General features: G+C 40.4%; 3 protein-coding genes across 8 annotated transcripts in view; 2 read left to right on the top strand and 1 right to left on the bottom strand.

Moving 5' to 3' along the window:
* lrrk2 (leucine-rich repeat kinase 2) overlaps window positions 1-15,022 on the top strand; it is a 64,497-nt gene extending 49,475 nt beyond the window's left edge. For 5 of the 6 annotated variants that reach the window (XM_084059202.1, XM_084059205.1, XM_084059204.1 and 2 more), the window contains exons 48-51: window positions 11,193-11,345; window positions 11,738-11,967; window positions 12,811-12,879; window positions 13,286-15,022. In XM_084059202.1, coding sequence (XP_083915328.1) covers window positions 11,193-11,345; window positions 11,738-11,967; window positions 12,811-12,879; window positions 13,286-13,407 — 574 coding nt within the window. In that variant the 3' untranslated portion in view covers window positions 13,408-15,022. The remainder of the gene's footprint in view (window positions 1-11,192; window positions 11,346-11,737; window positions 11,968-12,810; window positions 12,880-13,285) is intronic. The other variant, XM_084059206.1, reaches the window with a different exon arrangement.
* LOC311046705 (hemagglutinin/amebocyte aggregation factor-like) lies at window positions 2,829-5,791 on the top strand. The gene is made up of 5 exons (XM_084059209.1): window positions 2,829-2,869; window positions 3,801-3,891; window positions 4,051-4,236; window positions 4,941-5,093; window positions 5,690-5,791. The coding sequence occupies exons 1-5, from the start codon at window positions 2,833-2,835 to the stop codon at window positions 5,733-5,735; spliced, it is 513 nt and encodes a 170-aa protein (XP_083915335.1). The 5' UTR covers window positions 2,829-2,832; the 3' UTR covers window positions 5,736-5,791.
* A 395-nt stretch (window positions 15,023-15,417) lies between the features above and the next one.
* Window positions 15,418-18,249, bottom strand: part of slc6a15 (solute carrier family 6 member 15) — a 35,557-nt gene continuing 32,725 nt past the window's right edge. The window contains exon 12 of the mRNA XM_084060438.1: window positions 15,418-17,205. Within this exon, the coding sequence (XP_083916564.1) occupies window positions 16,792-17,205 (414 nt within the window). The 3' untranslated portion in view covers window positions 15,418-16,791. The remainder of the gene's footprint in view (window positions 17,206-18,249) is intronic.

The raw sequence follows: 18,249 nt of genomic DNA, 5'->3' as shown, positions 1-18,249 counted from the left end.
TTGTCCAAACATCACGCAAATCGGTATACAGTATCTCTATAGTCATTAAACTAAACTGGTCATTCAGATTTTTCATATTCCATCCTGATTGGCTAAAAATGGCTTCCAAAGTTTGCAGGACTGCTCCGTATTGAACAAAATGCCTCAAATTATGCACACAGCATGAAATTTCCGTGAAACTTTGCGCGCACATTCCCACTAGGCCGAGGAAGAAATGCCACTTGAAAATGTTCTAATCAGCCTCATGGTGGCGCTATAACAGGCCGATTCGTGTTTTTACTTATAACTGCACCGATCTGTGTAAAACTGGACAGTATATGCACTCCCTAGAGGTCAAGTAAAAAACCTTTGCCCTGCATTTTTCACATCTGCCTTTTATAGCGCCACCAAGAGGCCGACTGAAGTAAAACATATTTCTTTATATTACTCCTTCCGATTTTATCCAAATTTCACGCGAATCAGTACACATGATCTCTATAGTCATGAGATCAAAACAGATCTGTTTCATTTTTCATATTCCATCCTGATTGGCTAAGATTCACATCTAAAGTTTGCAGTAGTGGCTTGTTTTGAACAAAATGCTGCAAATCATGAACACAATGTCCGATTGCGGTCAAACTTTGCACACACATTCACACTGTTGAGGAACAAATGCTACCCTTTTAACATTGGCCTGTTATAGCGCCACCAGCAGGTCTTATTTAGCAAAACAATTAACAATTATTTTTAACAAAATGCCTCAAATCATGAATGCAATGTCCGATTGCCGTGCAAGGCCTATGAAGAAATGGCACCCTTTTCACATTGGCCTATTATAGTGCCACCAGGAGGCCACAATAACCTACCTGACCTGGTGGAGACCTGTAGCCTGACACTCAGCCTGAATTTTCATTTCGTTTCACTCCATTATTCAGTCTGAAAGCCCTCTCAATGCAGCCGATTGCTGAGATGGGGGCGTGGCCAAAGTTTTTTTTTTTTCAAATACTCTTTGGCGATTGGTTCATACTGGATTATCCCGATCCCGATTCGTCGAACAGATTTTCAACCGAGGCTGAGACCTCCTATGAGAGCGTCACCAGACCAGAATCGCCTGAACATATTTTTTTAATGTGCGTGGCTAGCGATTCACGGGCTAGGAGACCTGTGCTCCGAGGAGCACTTTTTCTAGTTTTCCATATGAAGGCTCCTGTGTTTTCTTTCAATATGAAGGTTCCTGTGTTGTTTATATGAAGGTGAAGTCAGCTCTTGGCTTGTTTTCTCCTCAGCACCAGTTCAGCTATAGCAGCTTGTATCTGATCATACAGTCCTCATGTACTGTAGAAAGAACACAGACAGAAAGCGGCTTAGAAAAGACTCATTACTGTTAGATCTCCATACAGGCACGTGACTCACATGTGTGACTCAACTTTTCTCCACTAATGCAGACCAAACCGAAACCAAAGACTCAAGTTGTGTGTCGGGATCTTTTCATCACTAATTAAAAAATAGCAAAAGTAGCAGATCTACAAGCTCAAAACGCGGGGCGAATCGAGCTTGTACATCTGCTATTGAAGTGATGACTTTTTGTGTGACGCTGACGCTGTACCTATCATCAAGTAGGGCATTCATTTACAAAAAAAACCAACCAATTAGAGTATGGAGAAAGAGGTTTCTTATTATATGATTAGATTATTATATGATTAGATGATTATATATGGACATGGGGGTGTGTGATGACTATTGGACATGGGGGTGTGTGTGATGACTATATATGGACATGGGTGTGGGTTCTTAACTTTTCAACTAGTCACAGAATATTTATTTCCAGTATGATCATTCTCCTCCTGACTGATACACTCACCATCTCAGGTATTTGAAAGGTGGCCCATGCAAATTTAGGGGGGAGAGACATACCATTTCACAATCGACTGACACCTCAACCATCTACAAAGTTACATCATTAAAAGTCAAAGTAATAGTAATGAATAGTAATAGTTATTAGTCATAAAGTAAATGAAGGTCCCTTTACTGATCTACACTTGAATCCAATGGGATTAGGTGTTTAGGAAAATTACTGAGGTGAGATGAACTTGCAACCTTATATCTGGATGTGTGCGTGTGCAAGACTTTCTTTATATGAGTACAATAAGTGCATTTATTGTGTGTCTCCTACATCCTGTTGGTTGTATGTACTGTACCATGTTATATCATCACTTTCCTATTCAGCCCTTCATCCATTGTATGTCTATGATAATACATTGGCAAGAAAGATGACAAACAGCATCTCCTGGGTTGTCGTGAGCTTGTACAGTAAAATGAGATATTGAACTGATGATAATAACGTAAATGCCAGATACAAAACAACTTTGCGACAAGCGTCCACTTTCTTTGTTTCGCTTTTTTAGACGTGTAAACCTGTGGTGTGACAATACATTTGAAGTTGAGAATGTGTAGCTATGCCTTATCATGTACTTGGCAAACAGTTTCACCTGAATTAAAATGTTGTGTATTATGTTTCTTTGGAAGTTTTTTGATTTCCTCGTCGGACCAGTGCCATGTTACCTTCCTCATACCGAATGAGGAAACAAAAAACGTCCAAAACAACAACTCAAACACACCCCACATTCAGGCCCGGCCCCACAGGGTTGGGTGCAGGAGGGGGCCTGGCACCCTCAGTCTAATTTCCCACGTACGTGTAATTTCAAAAGAATAATTCAAAGACCTCTCAATTACATTATTACACACCCACATTATCTAATCCATCAAACACATTATTTCCTGGTTCATAAATGTATATATTGTCATGTTTGCCCGCTGTGGTGACATTCTCCCTGAAGAGTTGATGACAACAAGATGCTGTCTCTGCCTCTATATCTCATCCTTCTGACAGGTAAGAACAATTCAGTCTTATTCTGTTATTAGAATTAGAATTCAGCTTCCCTTTTATAATGGTGAATCCTTAATCATTTCAGATTATTCCCAAAGAACCAGATATATTACAGTGAGACAGAAGAAGATGATTGTTGATGACTAGCAAAAAAAATGACCGTAGAAAAAGAAAATTAGTGACCAAATTAGGATCTTTATCTTTAAGAAAGTGCAAATGTGCAAATGTTTTATTTTGGAATTCGAATTGTTTTTTTATTATATATTATGTTATTTATTATGTTAATGAATTCGTTTTTAGTTTTCACATTTTATTATTTAATAGCATTTTAAACAAACTTGTTTTGTTTTGTTTTGCTTTGCTTTGCTTTTATAAATGTGTTAATTGCCGGTATGTGTCTTGTGATTGTGATGTCTCTTCAACTGTAATGATTTATTTTCACACATACCAAGTAATGGTTAGCAATATCGGTATCGGTATCAGTTTTGAGAAAATTGGCATCGGTATCGTATCAAATAAAAAACAATATATATATTGCACAACACACATTTTTGGATGTTTTCATAAAAAATTGGGCTCTTGAATTTGTAACAGATTTTGGGCTCTGTTAAAACACTTTTACAACATTTTAAACGTTTAAAGTGTAAGGTGGACTGTATGTGAGGACACTGAGACTTAAAAACCAATGTGAATATTATGTGGTGATAAAGCCACTTAATTATTTAGCAAAACAAGGTAGATTTTTCACCGTAAGTAAACGTGTATGAATGAGACATATCAGGATAATAGTTTGATTAGCCACATTTTTATTTTATTCGTCACACTCTCGTGACTTTGAGAATGTCACACTGGAAAACTGTCTTCTTAAAACATACTTTAATGAGACAGACTTTTAATCAATCGTCTCTGAAACATTTCTCCTTGTTGTTTACAGTTGGAGAAAGAGTGACAGCATGGGACAACGAATGGGACCAACGTTTGAATCGTGAATGTCCAATGGGCCAAGCTGTTTCCTACGTCTCAAGGTACAGAAATAAATAAATAAATGAGGACACACGCACACACACACACACACACACACACACACACACACACACACACACACACACACACACACACACATTTGAATCATCATGTCATTGTTAATAATATCAATCATTGCATCACTTTCATTTGTTTCCAAGTCAACACCACAACGGTCATGAAGATCGACGCTGGACTGTCAAATGCAGGGCAGCTGTGATCTTCACACAGTGTTACTGGTCAGGCTTCGTCAACAATTTTGATCGTCCCATGAACTTCAAATGTCACGACAACTTTGTCATCACTGGGATGTACAGTTATCACCACAATGGGCACGAAGACAGACGGTAAGAACAATGCAAACCTATTGTCATGAAAAGGTGACTTGAAATCATGAAATATAAAGCATTAGCATTAGGTGTGTGTGTGTGTGTGTGTGTGTGTGTGTGTGTGTGTGTGTGTGTGTGTGTGTGTGTGTGTGGGGGGGGGGGGGGGGGGGGGGGGGGGGGGTAGGGATGAGTAGGTGCAGAAATGTGTGGGGAGGGATCATTGGCATAATTACTAGAGAAAAAAGGGGTACCTCCAAATAGCCTACAAAAAAGTAAAGAATGGCATGGAAGGACAACCCCCCAAAGTCACACAGTGCCAATGTTGCAGGCTAGGGCTTCAAGATCATTTGTCCCTACAAGTATAGGACCCCTGAACAAACAGGCCCCATCTCAGTTCTGTGCGTAAAATGTAATGTGATGCCTCTTGAACCATGACTGGTGGCCTTGCCTAGTTTGTATGTATTTTGTAATTATGTTATGTGTTTGTGATTTTTTGTATCCTGATGGCTCCTTGGCACAAAATGAATTTCCGCAAGGACAAATAAAGTATCTATCTATCTATCTATCTAAGTCACCTCGAATAAATGAATGAATGAATGAATGAATGAATGAATGAATGAATGAATGAATGAATGAATGAATGAATAAATGAATAAATAAATAAATAAAATGCATGCATACATACATACATACATACATAAAACATTAATATATAATTTCAGATGGAAGTTAAAGTGCTGTACGTCCCCTCGACTGGAAACACATGGGTGCCAAGAAACCTACTATGTGAACGACTGGGACCAGTACTTCTACTGGACTGTTCCTGGAGGAAACTACATGACAGGCATGAGAAGCCACCACAGTAATGGAAAAGAGTAAGTACAGTCACAGCCACGTTGTTTTTCTCTTTGTCTCTGTAACTTTAATGTTATTCTTTATTATTTATTATTACATTATACATATTCTATTATGTAGTTTCCCCTACCATTATATTGCTCTTATTTTATATAGCACCAAATCACAGCATAAGTCATTTAAGGTCACCTTTCATTATAGATGAGGTCTAGTTTGTGACACACACGCACGCAGGCACGCACGTACGCACACGCAAACGCACACGCACAGATCTACATGTGTTTTGTGAACGTTAAATTAGATTAAATAAAATAAAACCCAACTGATAAATCATGTTACATCGACCCCAACCATCTGCAAAGTAAGCAAAGATATCCAAACTCTGCTTCTACGACAATAACTTGCAACTTGATACGAATCATTGTTGTGGACTGGGCTGAACAATTACAAGAGCAAGATAGTGGACTGTCACTCTTCCCTGATGTTACGCATACATAAACATTGTAGTTAAGTTTAAGTGTGATCATCACACTATTCACCTTTCATACGGATTCACATGAGCTAAATGTCTTTAGAAGAGTCATTGAATTTACTATGCTGTGTTTTCTATTGGCAGGGATCGTCGCTTCCGTTTCAAGTACTGCCAGGGACGTATCCACTGAAGACCAAGACTGTGGCAGCAATAAATTCTATGATTGTCTGTCATTTACTTTCAGCTTCATTCTCATGACTGTATAGAGTTGGTTCATTATAATCTCACATTGTTATGAATATGAATGGGTGTTGTAGCAGAGACAGTAAACAGGCTGATCGAAAGCACACCTGTGTAGTGCTCATAGCAATGAGGAATGTAACAGAGCCTAAACACTGTATCAGGTCACCCAATACCTATGTTCTCATCCCATGGAATGGGAAATCTTAGACTTTCTCATCAACATAGAATACCCTGATAAATATTCGTATCATAAATATTAATAGAAAATGTTATTTCCCTGTACTGTCTTCACTGTTGTTAATCAATGTCACTATAAAGCCTGACATCCATGCTGCCATATTTTTATAAGGATATAGCAAATAATAGACCAGATAAATTAACACTTTATTATATTATAGAATTTAAAACATTCTGGACATAGTCATTCAAAATGTAAAATCACACCCTGTGTGAAGGAAGCGGTGCCTTTGGGGCGGGGCTTAACTAATTTCAGTTCGTCCCTATTGGTGGTCTTAGTCCACATACCAAATTTGGACTTGGTGGCATGCTGCAAACTGGACTTACGGCTGTTTAAAGCCCAGCCAATAGGAAGACAGAGGGGGCGGGGCTTAATTAATTTCAGTTCGTCCCTATTGGTGGTTTTAGTCCATGTACAAAATTTGTACTCCGTAGCATGCTGCGAACTGGAGTTATAGCTGTTTAAATGCCGTGCTCATACGCCGTGCTCATACGGACGTCAAGTGTGTGTGTGCGTGTGTGCGCATGTGTGCAGAATTGGCTTACCCTGTTCTCTCCTGCCATATGATTATTAAGAATGCATTAAAATAAACTAACCAGCTCAACATCGTCTACCATCTAGCAAAAAAATTATAATCCCACTGCTGAAAATACTTGTAGGAGAGAACAGGGTAAGATGAGCCAATGGGTAAATTGAACCACCCTCTTTATCTAGAAAACTAGGAAACTGTGTTGTCATGTGACTGTAAATCTAGTAAACATCCATCATTTACACCTGGCTGTGAAATTGGGAAGCACCTGGGGAAAGATATGTACCATGTTTTACTTACCGCACAATCTCCTTTATTTATGTAATTTCATTGATTTTATGTTGTTACTTTGTTTGTTGTTTATGTCATAATTGTAATTGTGCTTTGGAAACACTCATGCCAATAAAGCCTGTTGAATTGAATTGGAGCTTCTTAATCATATTTCATCAATTCTTTAAGACAGGGATAACAAACCAGTCGATTACGATCTACTGGTAGATCATCAAAGCCTTCTAAGTCGATCGCGGGGTGGGCCCGGTGGCAGACGAGCAGCCATCGACAGTGGTGGCTTATCCAACGGGCTTGAGGTGCTGAAGCACAGGGCACCAACCTTGGGGCGCGCAGCATGGAGCACTCCTTGCAGGAGTGCTCCATTTTGAACAAAATGCCTCAAATCATGAACATAGCATGCAATTTCCGTCAAGTTTTGCGCGCAAATTCCCATTAGGCTGAGGAAGAAATACCATTTGACATTTTTCAAATCAGCCTCATATTGGCGCTATAACAGGCCGATTCGTGTTTTTACCTATAACTGCACCGATCTGTGTAAAACTTTGTATGCACACTCCCTAGAGGTCAAGGAAAAACCTTTGCCCTGCATTTTTCACATCTGCCTTTTATAGCGCCACCAGGAGGCCGACTTATGTAAAACACATTATTTTATACTACAACTTCCAATTTTATCCAAATTTCACGCAAATCGGTACACATGATCTCTATAGTCATGTGATCAAGACGTATGTGTTTCATTTTTCATATTCCATCCTGATTGGCTAAGATTGACATCTAAATTTGCATTATTGGCTTGTTTTGAATAAAATTTCGCAAATCATGTCCGATTGCGGTCAAACTTTGCACGCACATTCACACTATGTTGAGGCACAAATGTCACCCTTTTAACATTGGCCTGTTATAGCGCCACCAGCAGGTCTAATTTAGCAAAACAAATGTTTTTAACAAAATGCCTCAAATCATGAATGCAGTGTCCGATTGTCGTGAATTATTATGAAAAAGTTTTGAAACATGCTGTAACTCATTCACTGTGATTCCTCTTCCTGCGCCGAGTAGCGTGCGGAGCACACACGGGTTGAATGCGGGGTCTGTCGCCCTAAAACACAATCGCCCCGGGTCAAAATCCAGCGACCATGGAGCAGCCGTGGATGGCCCGCTCAAAAGGTGCGTGGTGCGGGGTGTTTTGGGACGACCGTTCCGGCTTCCCATGTAATGAATTGATGAAGTAAAACTCATCTGTTTTCGCTGCAGCTGCGCCCTAATAATGTTGTTTTCATTCATTTTTGTTCACGTATGCTATTAAAATAATGCAGCTATTGCAGTATTGGGCCTTAACACGTGATTAAAATGTATATGTATTTGGCCCCTCATATATAAAATAAATACAAATAATAAAATAAAATCTGATTTAAAATTGAAACTTGCAGCTGATCAATGCGTTTCTGCGTTTACGTGTGGACAGGGATTTAAAAAAAAAATCTTTGTCATGTGGCCAGGGATTCTTTTTAAAAACTGAGGACTAAAATACCCGTTTAGAAAAAGGCTTATTAAATGACGCTATAGAATAGAATCATTCATTTTATCCCGCAGGAACGAGCGCTTCTCAGCACCAACCGTGGCCGAATTAGAGATTTGATAGGTCATTTTTGGACAATTCAAACATGCGCAAAGGAATGCATGTATTCCAAACAGAGAGAAGCATTCGGAATAAAGTGTTTATATGGTCAATTCCGATTGGTATATCCCGATTCAAACGGTCTATACCACCCGTCCAAACCCGAATGAAAATTCATTCGGGTCAGACTGGAATGGAATATTCTATTCCAATTGACGTGTTTACATGAGCATTTCTATTCTGAATGAATTCATCCATGCATTCATTCCGAATAGAAGTGTATTCATTCCGAATGAAACTGTCCATGTAACAGCAGCCACTGAGTGGTGATTTTAGGAAAAGTCTTCCAGCAGCGCACAGGTATGTCAGCTAGAAAGTATGTATGTAGGTTTTTGTACAGTGTGTGTACTGACGATACCACTGGAGGTTATAATTACAGGACAAGGATAACTAGGGATCAACCCACACTTTGAACCAATGATCTTTACGGGGCCAGGCTTCCAGCATGGACCCGTTTTGTTATTGGCATTATTCCATTTCTTCTTCTTCTTATGCCGTTTTTGCCAGTTCTGGCTGAACCGTGCATACGCTTTTTATGAAACTCGGCCATATGATAGATGGTCATGAAAAACTATCAAGAAATAAATCTCACAATCTTTCGTCAAAAGGTGGCGCTATAGCACTCAGTTGAAAATGCCAACTTTGAACAGGTACAACTCATGCCCTGTTTGACCTACAGCCATAAAACTTCAATACACACATGCATCTCCTCATGATGAACAACTTTCACACTCTGACTTTTGACCTCTGACCTTTAGATCTCCCACCATTTTGAATTACATGAAAAGCTGTTAAAATCTATCTCCTCCGGGGTTTTTCGAGCAATCTGCACGAAACGTTTTACACATGAACTTTGGACCTATGCCGACCAAACGGTGCAAGCGGATTTTTTCTAAGTGAAAAAATGAAGCTTTAATGAGCCAATGAATCTTGCAGTTTTATGACAATTATTCATCTGCCCCTACCACATACATGCAGACTCTCATTTCTTTGAAAATTTGCAGTAATGTACAGGGTCATTCCAAATATCACTGAAACCAATCTTACTCCAATTGGTCAAAGGGGGGCGCTATAGCAATTTTTTGAAAATGCAAACTTTAAACAGGCAAAAGTCATGCCTCGTTTGGCCGACAGCCATTAAACCTGCTTACACATGTGCCTTGACTCATGAGGAACACATGTATCACTTTTACCAGTAAGCTCCGCCCTTAGATTGTCCGCAATTTTGAGCAGTTTGAAAAACACTTAAACCCAGGATTTTCAGCTATTTGCGTGAAATTGTATCATCTGTCTGACCTCCGTTTTCACTAGATCAGGTCTGTTGGTCCAATGGCTTCCCGCTTAAGTGAATGTCTCACAACATCAAAGTAGCCGGTTCAAGCCTCACTTGGTGCAGACTTCATTTAAAGTGCATTGCAAACAACAAGACTGTATCAATGAACACATGTGCAATTGATAAAGATAACATGAAATGCTTATTTGAGAGGGTATGTTTTTGCAATGTATGACATACTTCATTCTGAAAATAGCCGATCTACAATCTCAAAACTTTTCAGATAGCAACGTGTTTCTGAGCTTGTAGATCGGCTGCTTTCACTGGTTCACTTTTATCTTCAACAGACAACCTCAGCCTGGACAAAGCTATAGCACTATAGGTAGTGTTGCAGCCTGTCAATCCGAAGGTTGAGGGTTCGATTCCTGTTAATGGCAATGTGTTGAGATGTCCAATCAATCCAATCTGCTTCCATCTCTCTTCAATCTATTCCCCCCCTCTCTCTCTCTCTCTCTCTCTCTCTCTCTCTCTCTCTCTCTCTCGGTGAGAGGTGGCATTGCAAAAAACATAACCTTAAGCTCAGTCTTCTATGGCTTATTGTGCATATTACTTATAGTTTTGTCTCTCTTTTAATGTATGATATACTTCATTTTGAAAATAGCCGATCTACAACCTCACAACTTTTCAGATAGCAACGTTTTGTGAACTTGTAGATCGGCTACTTTCACTAGTTTTCGTTCTGAGGAGACACAAAAATGCCTTTATTGGTAAATGGTTTGTGAACCAGTGATCTAGAGTAGTTCGGGACACAGAGGCCTGGTTCAAAATGAACGGAAATACTTATAAATATCAACAGACACTATCAGGGAGGCCATATATCTAGCTCAATGAGAAGAAAGGCAGTCTTGGAGTCCGTAGGTTGCTGGTTCGATCCCTGTCCACGACAATGTATTGAGGTGATCATGATTTGGCATTATTCGGATAACACATAGTGTGTCTTGAGGATAGGCTTAGGTGTTGTTTTACTGAGGTTAGGGTTAGTGAGGGTTTAAAATCCTCATGTTAATTGCATGGTCTTCTTTCTCTCAAGTTCAGTATTCTATGTTTCAACGGCTTATTGTGCATATTACTTATCATTGCTTCTTTCTTTTTTCTCTCTTCATTACCTGGCCCCGTATTATCGCTGCTTGCAGCTATATTTGTTTAATTATTATTCTTATCAAGTGTCAATATGATGAGATATTGTAACACATCTTTTAATTGCCTTATTAAATAGGGAGATTATGTTTTCACTCCTGTCCGTCTGTGTGCGTGTGCGTGTGCTCGTCTGTGTGTGTGTGTGTGTGTGTGTGTGTGTGTGTGTGTGTGTGTGTGTGCGTGCGCGCACCCACCCTTTAGGCAGCAGCGGGCGGTGAGCTGTGAGGCGTGTGTTTCTCGAATGGTTGTGGACAAACTCGTGTACCTGAGTAAAGCTGGGGGACAGACTGTGGAGGTTTGGGACAAGAGGAGTGAAAAGATGGTGGACTGCATCGACTGTGCTCAGATAATCAGGTACACACAGACACACACAGATAATTTAATCAGCTCCATATTAAAGGAAATGGATGTCTGCATGCTGGATTTACAGCTCCCAATACTGGCAAATCAGCTATATGCACACAGATCACCATACACATTAATCAGGTACGTGTACGAACCCTTAGACAGGTTAAAGAGAAAGCAATGAAGTGGTGATAAATTGGGTGAATTAATGCCCTCTTACACTGTTGAAGGATGCAGTGAAAACAGTATACATCTTATACATTTTTTATGATTTCTTATTTTTATAGCGTTCATCAAAAAACATCATGAAATGAAACCCAACCCTACTTATCAGTTTTTTTTCCCAGTTTGTTTAGCCAGCGAACCATAATGTCTCCCCAATTTACCTCTCTTCCCTTCAGACAAGACTCAGGCTGGAGGTCTAGGACGGGCAAGACGACCGAGGCCCCCGCAGAGACGGAAGCTTCTATGTGGGCCACCGTCAAGGCCCTGCTGGTCCACAACGGTGCTACGCTCTGGATCGGCACCAGAGGGGGCTTTGTCATCCTGCTGGAGCTCTCCAAACACCAGCTGCTGCAGGTCATCGGCCCCCACTGTCAGTCCATCCGCGCCATCGGCTCTGCACTTATAGGTTGGGTAACATTGCTTTTTAATTGTAGCGCTGAATCACCTCATTGAGACTTAATTGTGATGAATCGTAATGAACCGTGGCCGACCGTTACTTTAACTTGACACTCGAATAGCAGTTGTTAAAAGAGAAGATTAAAGATAAGCGATGAGAAGTGAAGTACCTAAAACCAGAACATGTACTTTGGAACGAACGGCACCATGAGGCCGATTTGAAACATTTAGGGTGGCGGTTATTCCTTGGCCTAGTGGAAAGGTGCGTGCAAAATTTCACGGTAATTGGATGCTGCGTTCATTACTTGTGCCATTTTGTGTAAAAAAAAAGGGCCACCCTCACAACCTTTGGAAGCCAGTTGTAGCCAATTATGACAGATACATCTTGATCACAGGACTATAGAGTTAATGTGTACCGATTTGCATGAGGTTAGGACAAAATCTGTAGGAGTAGTAGAAACAAATGTGTTTTGCTTGATCGGCCTCATGGTGCCGCTATATACACATTTGGGGTGGAGGTTCTTCCTTGGCTTCCTGGGAGTGTACAAAATTTCACGCAGATCGGTCCAACGTTGCCCAAGATCGGCTGTTCACCGACGGACAGACAGACAGACAGAGTGCGTCCCTAAATTGCAATGGCCTGAATTTGAGTCTGACATGGGACCTGACTCTCTCCACTGTCCCGGTCAAATACAGCAGGAAGGCCTTAAAATAATCTCAAAGATTGTCTGTCCATATCATGCTGATTTCCTGTCTATTGTACTATTGTACTTCCCCTGTACTCGGCTGTAGTAGACTGTGTTATTTCATGTTTTTGTGAGGTTGTTCTTAAAAAGATTTATTTCCACAACAGAAACACTGAACAGGAAGAATGTGGTGTTGGTGCTGGGAAGAAGGTTTCGCCAGGACAAGACTCATATTGGTGAGAGTGAGATCTCATTCATTTCATTTCCCAGCTTTATATATAAGGATTTATTTTTCTTTGTTTCATGGTCCTTTGTACAGTTTGTTGCGTGTTGTTCTATGTCTCAAGGTGGACCTTGATTCTATGATGACCCAATGTTATTCTCCATAGCGAAATTACTTTACGAACCTGGGGATGAACGAGTGAAGTCTGGACTTCGGTGGTCTATTCTATCTATCTATTTCTTTAGTAGACTGAACTTGAAATAGTTGTATTGCCATTTCATTTTTTTCTTAATATTTATATTTTTAGCATGTGTGTCAATGTGTGCGGTCAAGTATTTTCATTTACATGTTTTGTACTACTATGTTTTCTCATTGGCAGGTAAATAAGTAATGTGTGTGTTTCCTCTCATTCCTCTCAGATGAGGAGTCCGTATTGATGGTGTGGAACAGTGACCTGCCGTCGGAGGTGAAGGACTTGAACAAACACTGTGAGTTGAGAGAGGAGATTACCACGAAGCTGAGAGAGCAGCACCATGACTGAACATCCACAGTTCAACGTTGTTGGCCCCAGTATGTGCTGTTCATGTGTTCGTGGTTTTTAAGGTGACACATTAATGTATCGCCAGTCATCGGCAGATTTACAGAGCTCACATGACATGACTTAATGATGTTTTCTAAACTGATGCCCCACACTCATAATTTCGGTGTGACTCCAATCTACAAAGCAGCACTTCATGGTGTCATTTGGTGGACATTTTTAAAAGTGGGTGGAATGGGGACTGATAACTACGAACCATGAAATGCCATGAACACGACAACACAAAATACCATCCTAGAAATATTTTCACAATATTGTGGTGATGTGTGAAAGCATGACTGCCACTGACATGGACCGAGTTTGTTCTTCATTTTTCTCAGACAATAAGGGAACAAAGGTCCTGTGGACTGATACGCGTCGGCAGTATACCTTAAAGGAGAAGGCATACCTCGTTGATTTTTCAGCCATACTTTCCAGCGCACTGACCCCTATAGACCAAGAACTGACAATTGTTTATTTTATTTTTTACGATGAGCTCTTATAAAATAAGTTGCCACATTTTACTATAATGTGGTAATCTCTTAATCACAATGTGGTTGTTTTATATACAGTATATATTTACAAAAACATATTTTCTTTTTTAAAAAGGGACACATGGCTTGATTTGTGATGTTGTATCATTGCCTACGGTTTTCAGCCATTACATAAACTTATCTCAAGTTTATCTACTGTATGGAACTCCACAGTACCAAGGCATATCCTACTTGATTTGCTAGCAGACCAGGGACTTGAACAACTACTAAGCCAAAGGAAGAGGCTCCTTGCCTCTTAAAGGCCATATTTGATTATTTATTCTCATTTCTGTGTTTTGTTTACCAGTGGCCATTCACTCAAGCACATTTGTTTCGATAAAAGCCAAACAGGCACAACTGACATCAGCACTTAAACAGAGAATAGAAATAGAATTATATGTAAGTTTCTCTCAAAAATGTGATAAAAAATGATTGATGTTACAAAAGTGATAAAGAAAAATATTCTGTGTTTAGCTGTGTTTATAAATTATTTAGTCTAATCCCAGGTTGGATTAACCTGGGATTAAACAAGTAGTCCGGGTGGCACCAAATAACATTTGTTTCATCAAATACATACCGTGTGAGCCGCAGGTGAGAAGCCAGTAGGGGAGGGTGAATTCTGTCTCTGCACTAGCGACTCCGGGGGGGCCTGTTCAGCGGGGAGTGGGACTTGGAGGGACTGTGTTACACCCTTCTGGTAACACTCCTCACTGTCAGGTGAAATGAAGTGACTGGTGACTGTATATCAGATGAGACAGGCTTTGGCATTGACATGGACTATACAAACGGGGGAATTGACAAAGACTCATTTGGGGAGGGGAAGAAATAAGTAATTACTGCTGTTTGCTTTTGTAGGGCAGAGTGGACAGACTTTTTGTTTGATTTTTTGTCCGTCTACATTGGGCATGGTTTTTATGTCATTTCATTCAACGGTATAGGTCAGTGTCATGCGGTGAATTTCATCACCAGATCGTATTATTCAATTCTATGTACAATATCTCAGCAGTTCTATGTGCAAATTGTCAGATGAAATGCTTCCGAACTAAGTGAATAAAATAATCTGTGACTTTGTAGTATGGCTGTGTTTTCCACTATGATCTGTGAATCTTTCAAACTAGAAACCAAACACTGTTTCTGAAGGAAATTCGGCGATATATGCCAGGTTTTAAGTTGATTACTGTTCTCAATATATGCGGAGCGGAGGACACATGGACAGACACACACGCACACACGCACACACGCACACACGCACACACACACACACGCACTCTGCACATTTATTGATGATCTTCTGATTGGTAAGTTTAAAGTCATTTCATTCATAGATGATGTACGTTCTTATGGTTTTTAAATGTTGATCCTGACTGAATGATGATTCCACATTGATGAGTCTACATTCTGCATGTCTGAGAAAACCAGAAAAACAAATGACAAGTGCCCAGTCTGGAACATGTTTGTTCTTTAATCCTGACAGGAAAAAAAGACAGCATTTGAAGCACTTTCATGAAAAAAAAACAAAAATATTTACAAGGACTCCCTCGTATACATTGACAGCACATTAGTAAACAAAACAAAAAAAAGAATATTAAGAAAGAGAGACCAGCGTTAAGGATTTTGGAGCACTTCTCAACCATATAAACACTGTTCTTGATATCCAAACTATTCAGATAAATATATTTATAATATTTATATATTATATTTACAGAATACCGTAAATATACAACGTCCACCATGTATTCTATAAACAAATATAAATGATTTAGGCACACTTCTTGAGAACAATCATGGGAGTGGTTTTCAATGTCATCCTTTCGCTGTTTCAAACTAAGTCAAAACGCCATCCAAAGCGGCTACAGTGCTAGTAATCTCTTTACTTTTTAGACCAGCAAGGCGGGGGAGGGGGGGATCGTGAGCTACACAGCCATTTTACAGTTCACCCAGCTTGCCCTCAGCAGATGCACAAAAGCCCCACTTCCAAACTGATCTCTTAGTCCAGTGGTTCTCGACCTTTTCAGGCCGCGAACCCCCCAAAATAACCCCAAAATAAGCATTATTTGAACTGGGGACCCCCTCACTTGTTTGACTCGGTTCCACATAAATATTGTGAAAATAACAGATCTACAAGCTCACAACGCCTCGCTTTGGCGTTTTGAGCTTGTAGATCGGCTATTTTCAAACATTTTGCCTCTTTCTTCTATGATGGCCGTTTGTATAGTATAGTTTTTTGATTACTTCTCTTTTCTTTCTTATGTATTAAAAAGGTCTTAAAAGTCCTTAAATTGTCACTTCACTGTCATCTGAGGAGCCCGCCCCACCGCCCCAAAATCATGTGGGGACCCCCCTGGGGTTGAGAACCACTGTCTTAGTCCATTAACTCGCTACTTTATGAATTCCACTTCAGGGAGGTCTTGTTCAAGTAGGCTTAGTGGAGGGTCCACCTTATTGCTTTACACACCCATTCTAACCTGTGACGCCTACGAGGTGGAGTGAGCAAGGGTTGTAAAAGGGTAATAAGGGTGCAAGAGATCAGTTTGGAACTCAGCTAAGCGATGGAGAGGGTGGGGGGTGGACATGTGGTGAACAGGGTGATGACGTTATATTTAAAACGTCTTTTTAAAGGTACAATACGTGGGTTCAGAGACGACGTAATGAAGAGCAGCTAAGATATCTACAAAGAATATACATTACAATGGTCAAATAATACGCATGACTTCCAACGACTAAACGCACATGGGGGGGGGGGGTGGAGAGGAGGGGGTTGTCCAGTCGGGTACACGGCAGGTTTGGAGGCAGAACAGGGGCTTCCAGTCATCCTTTACAAGTCTGACTCTGGCATGTCCGGCATGTCGGCCATCAGATAGCCAATACCATAGCGGCCGTTGGGTGCGGTGTCCACATCGCTGCCTCCGCCACCCCCGCCCCCACCCCCGCCCCCGCCGCCACTCTGCAGGCGGTAGATACTGTTGCCGGGCATGGGCGAGGGCATTACGCTGGGCGCCTTGCCGCGGATGAGGCTTTCGTCGTCGCCGTCGTCGTCCCCGGGGCAATTGCTGTCTTTGATGATGCGCGCCTTCTTGTAGGCGACGGAGGACAGGGCGCCGGCTTTCTCGTCTATGATGTTGAAGTAGCGCAGGCAGAACACCACGGGCACGGGCAGGATGGCTGTCACCACCAGGCTGATGCACACTATGATGCCCCACAGAGGGTAGCTCTGGGACTGCTCCACGGCCTGCGGAGACGGGGTAAAAAAATATGATGCAAAGCAGGCTTCTTGCTGTGTTTTAATAATCACAGAGGCACTTTGCCTCCCAAATGAGTTGTTTTTCTGTCATGAAGGCAGCAAAGCGTTTCATTGTCTTTAATGGTACTAATTATCTCCATATGGTATTGTTTTCTTTCATTCTGGAAGGTTGACCCTTTTTGAACACAAAGCATTATATTGTTCAACACATTTGTGATGAGTTCTAATTTCTAAAGGAGGATATAACAGACTACACTACCACGTTTGGGCTCATTTTAAGGTCTACTTTGGCTTTTGTGAGCACCCCAGACAGTTTGTAAGTTGCTTGATTCAGTATTTAGACATTTAATATTCATTTTATCAGACACCCCCCCGTCCTATACATTTTAATCATGTTATATTAATTGAAAACACCCGTCCTTGGTTCTGGTGACCAATATTTGCCTTCTAATACGTGAGGGGGCCGTGTTTTATCAATTACTTTTTTCATTCCTTTTTTATAATTTTTGGAGAAAATGAAAGAAATAAAATAAAATAAAATAAATGTAAAAAGTAATTGAAAAAACACAGCCCCCTCACACATTAAAAGGACAACATCAATCACCAATACCAAGGACGGGTGTTTTCGATGAATCTATATTGTATCTCATTGTTTTAAGCTTTTGAAATGACAATAATATGGCAGCCCTGTCTATTATCCATTCCTTATGCAGAATATTAATGATGGGATTACATTTGACAAATTATTAAATTTGCCTTTTTTGAATTATTAGTAAAAAAGCATAATTAGTTAGATAATGATGCTTTTTACATGAATTCCATTCATAAATATATATTGTCTAATACAATCTGATTACTTCAATACACTTGGAACAATTGCTCCTCCTCATTCTCTTGGAAGTGATAAAACAGGTCGATGGCCTTGAATGTCGGCTCGGCAGACTAAACATCCTCTCGTTCTTCCAGGTTAAAAGAAAGCGCATTTAGCAGGCTCACACACATTATTTTTCACCTCCCCTTAATCTTTAGCCA

The sequence above is a fragment of the Gymnoscopelus microlampas genome, assembly GCF_963454915.1.
Source record: "Gymnoscopelus microlampas genome assembly, chromosome: 6".
Lineage (NCBI taxonomy): Eukaryota > Metazoa > Chordata > Actinopteri > Myctophiformes > Myctophidae > Gymnoscopelus > Gymnoscopelus microlampas.
The sequence above is the reverse complement of the archived record's forward strand: the minus strand, read 5'-3'. Positions and strand labels throughout refer to the sequence as shown.

What these genes read in the sequence shown, in the direction of transcription:
- LOC311046705 (XM_084059209.1), top strand. Translation starts at nt 2,833, where the DNA reads ATGCTGTCTCTGCCTCTATATCTCATCCTTCTGACAG. An exon ending in GCTGTTTCCTACGTCTCAAG is followed by an intron (nt 3,892 to 4,050) that starts GTACAGAAATAA and finishes TTTGTTTCCAAG; the next exon opens with TCAACACCACAACGGTCATG. An exon ending in AATGGGCACGAAGACAGACG is followed by an intron (nt 4,237 to 4,940) that starts GTAAGAACAATG and finishes ATATAATTTCAG; the next exon opens with ATGGAAGTTAAAGTGCTGTA.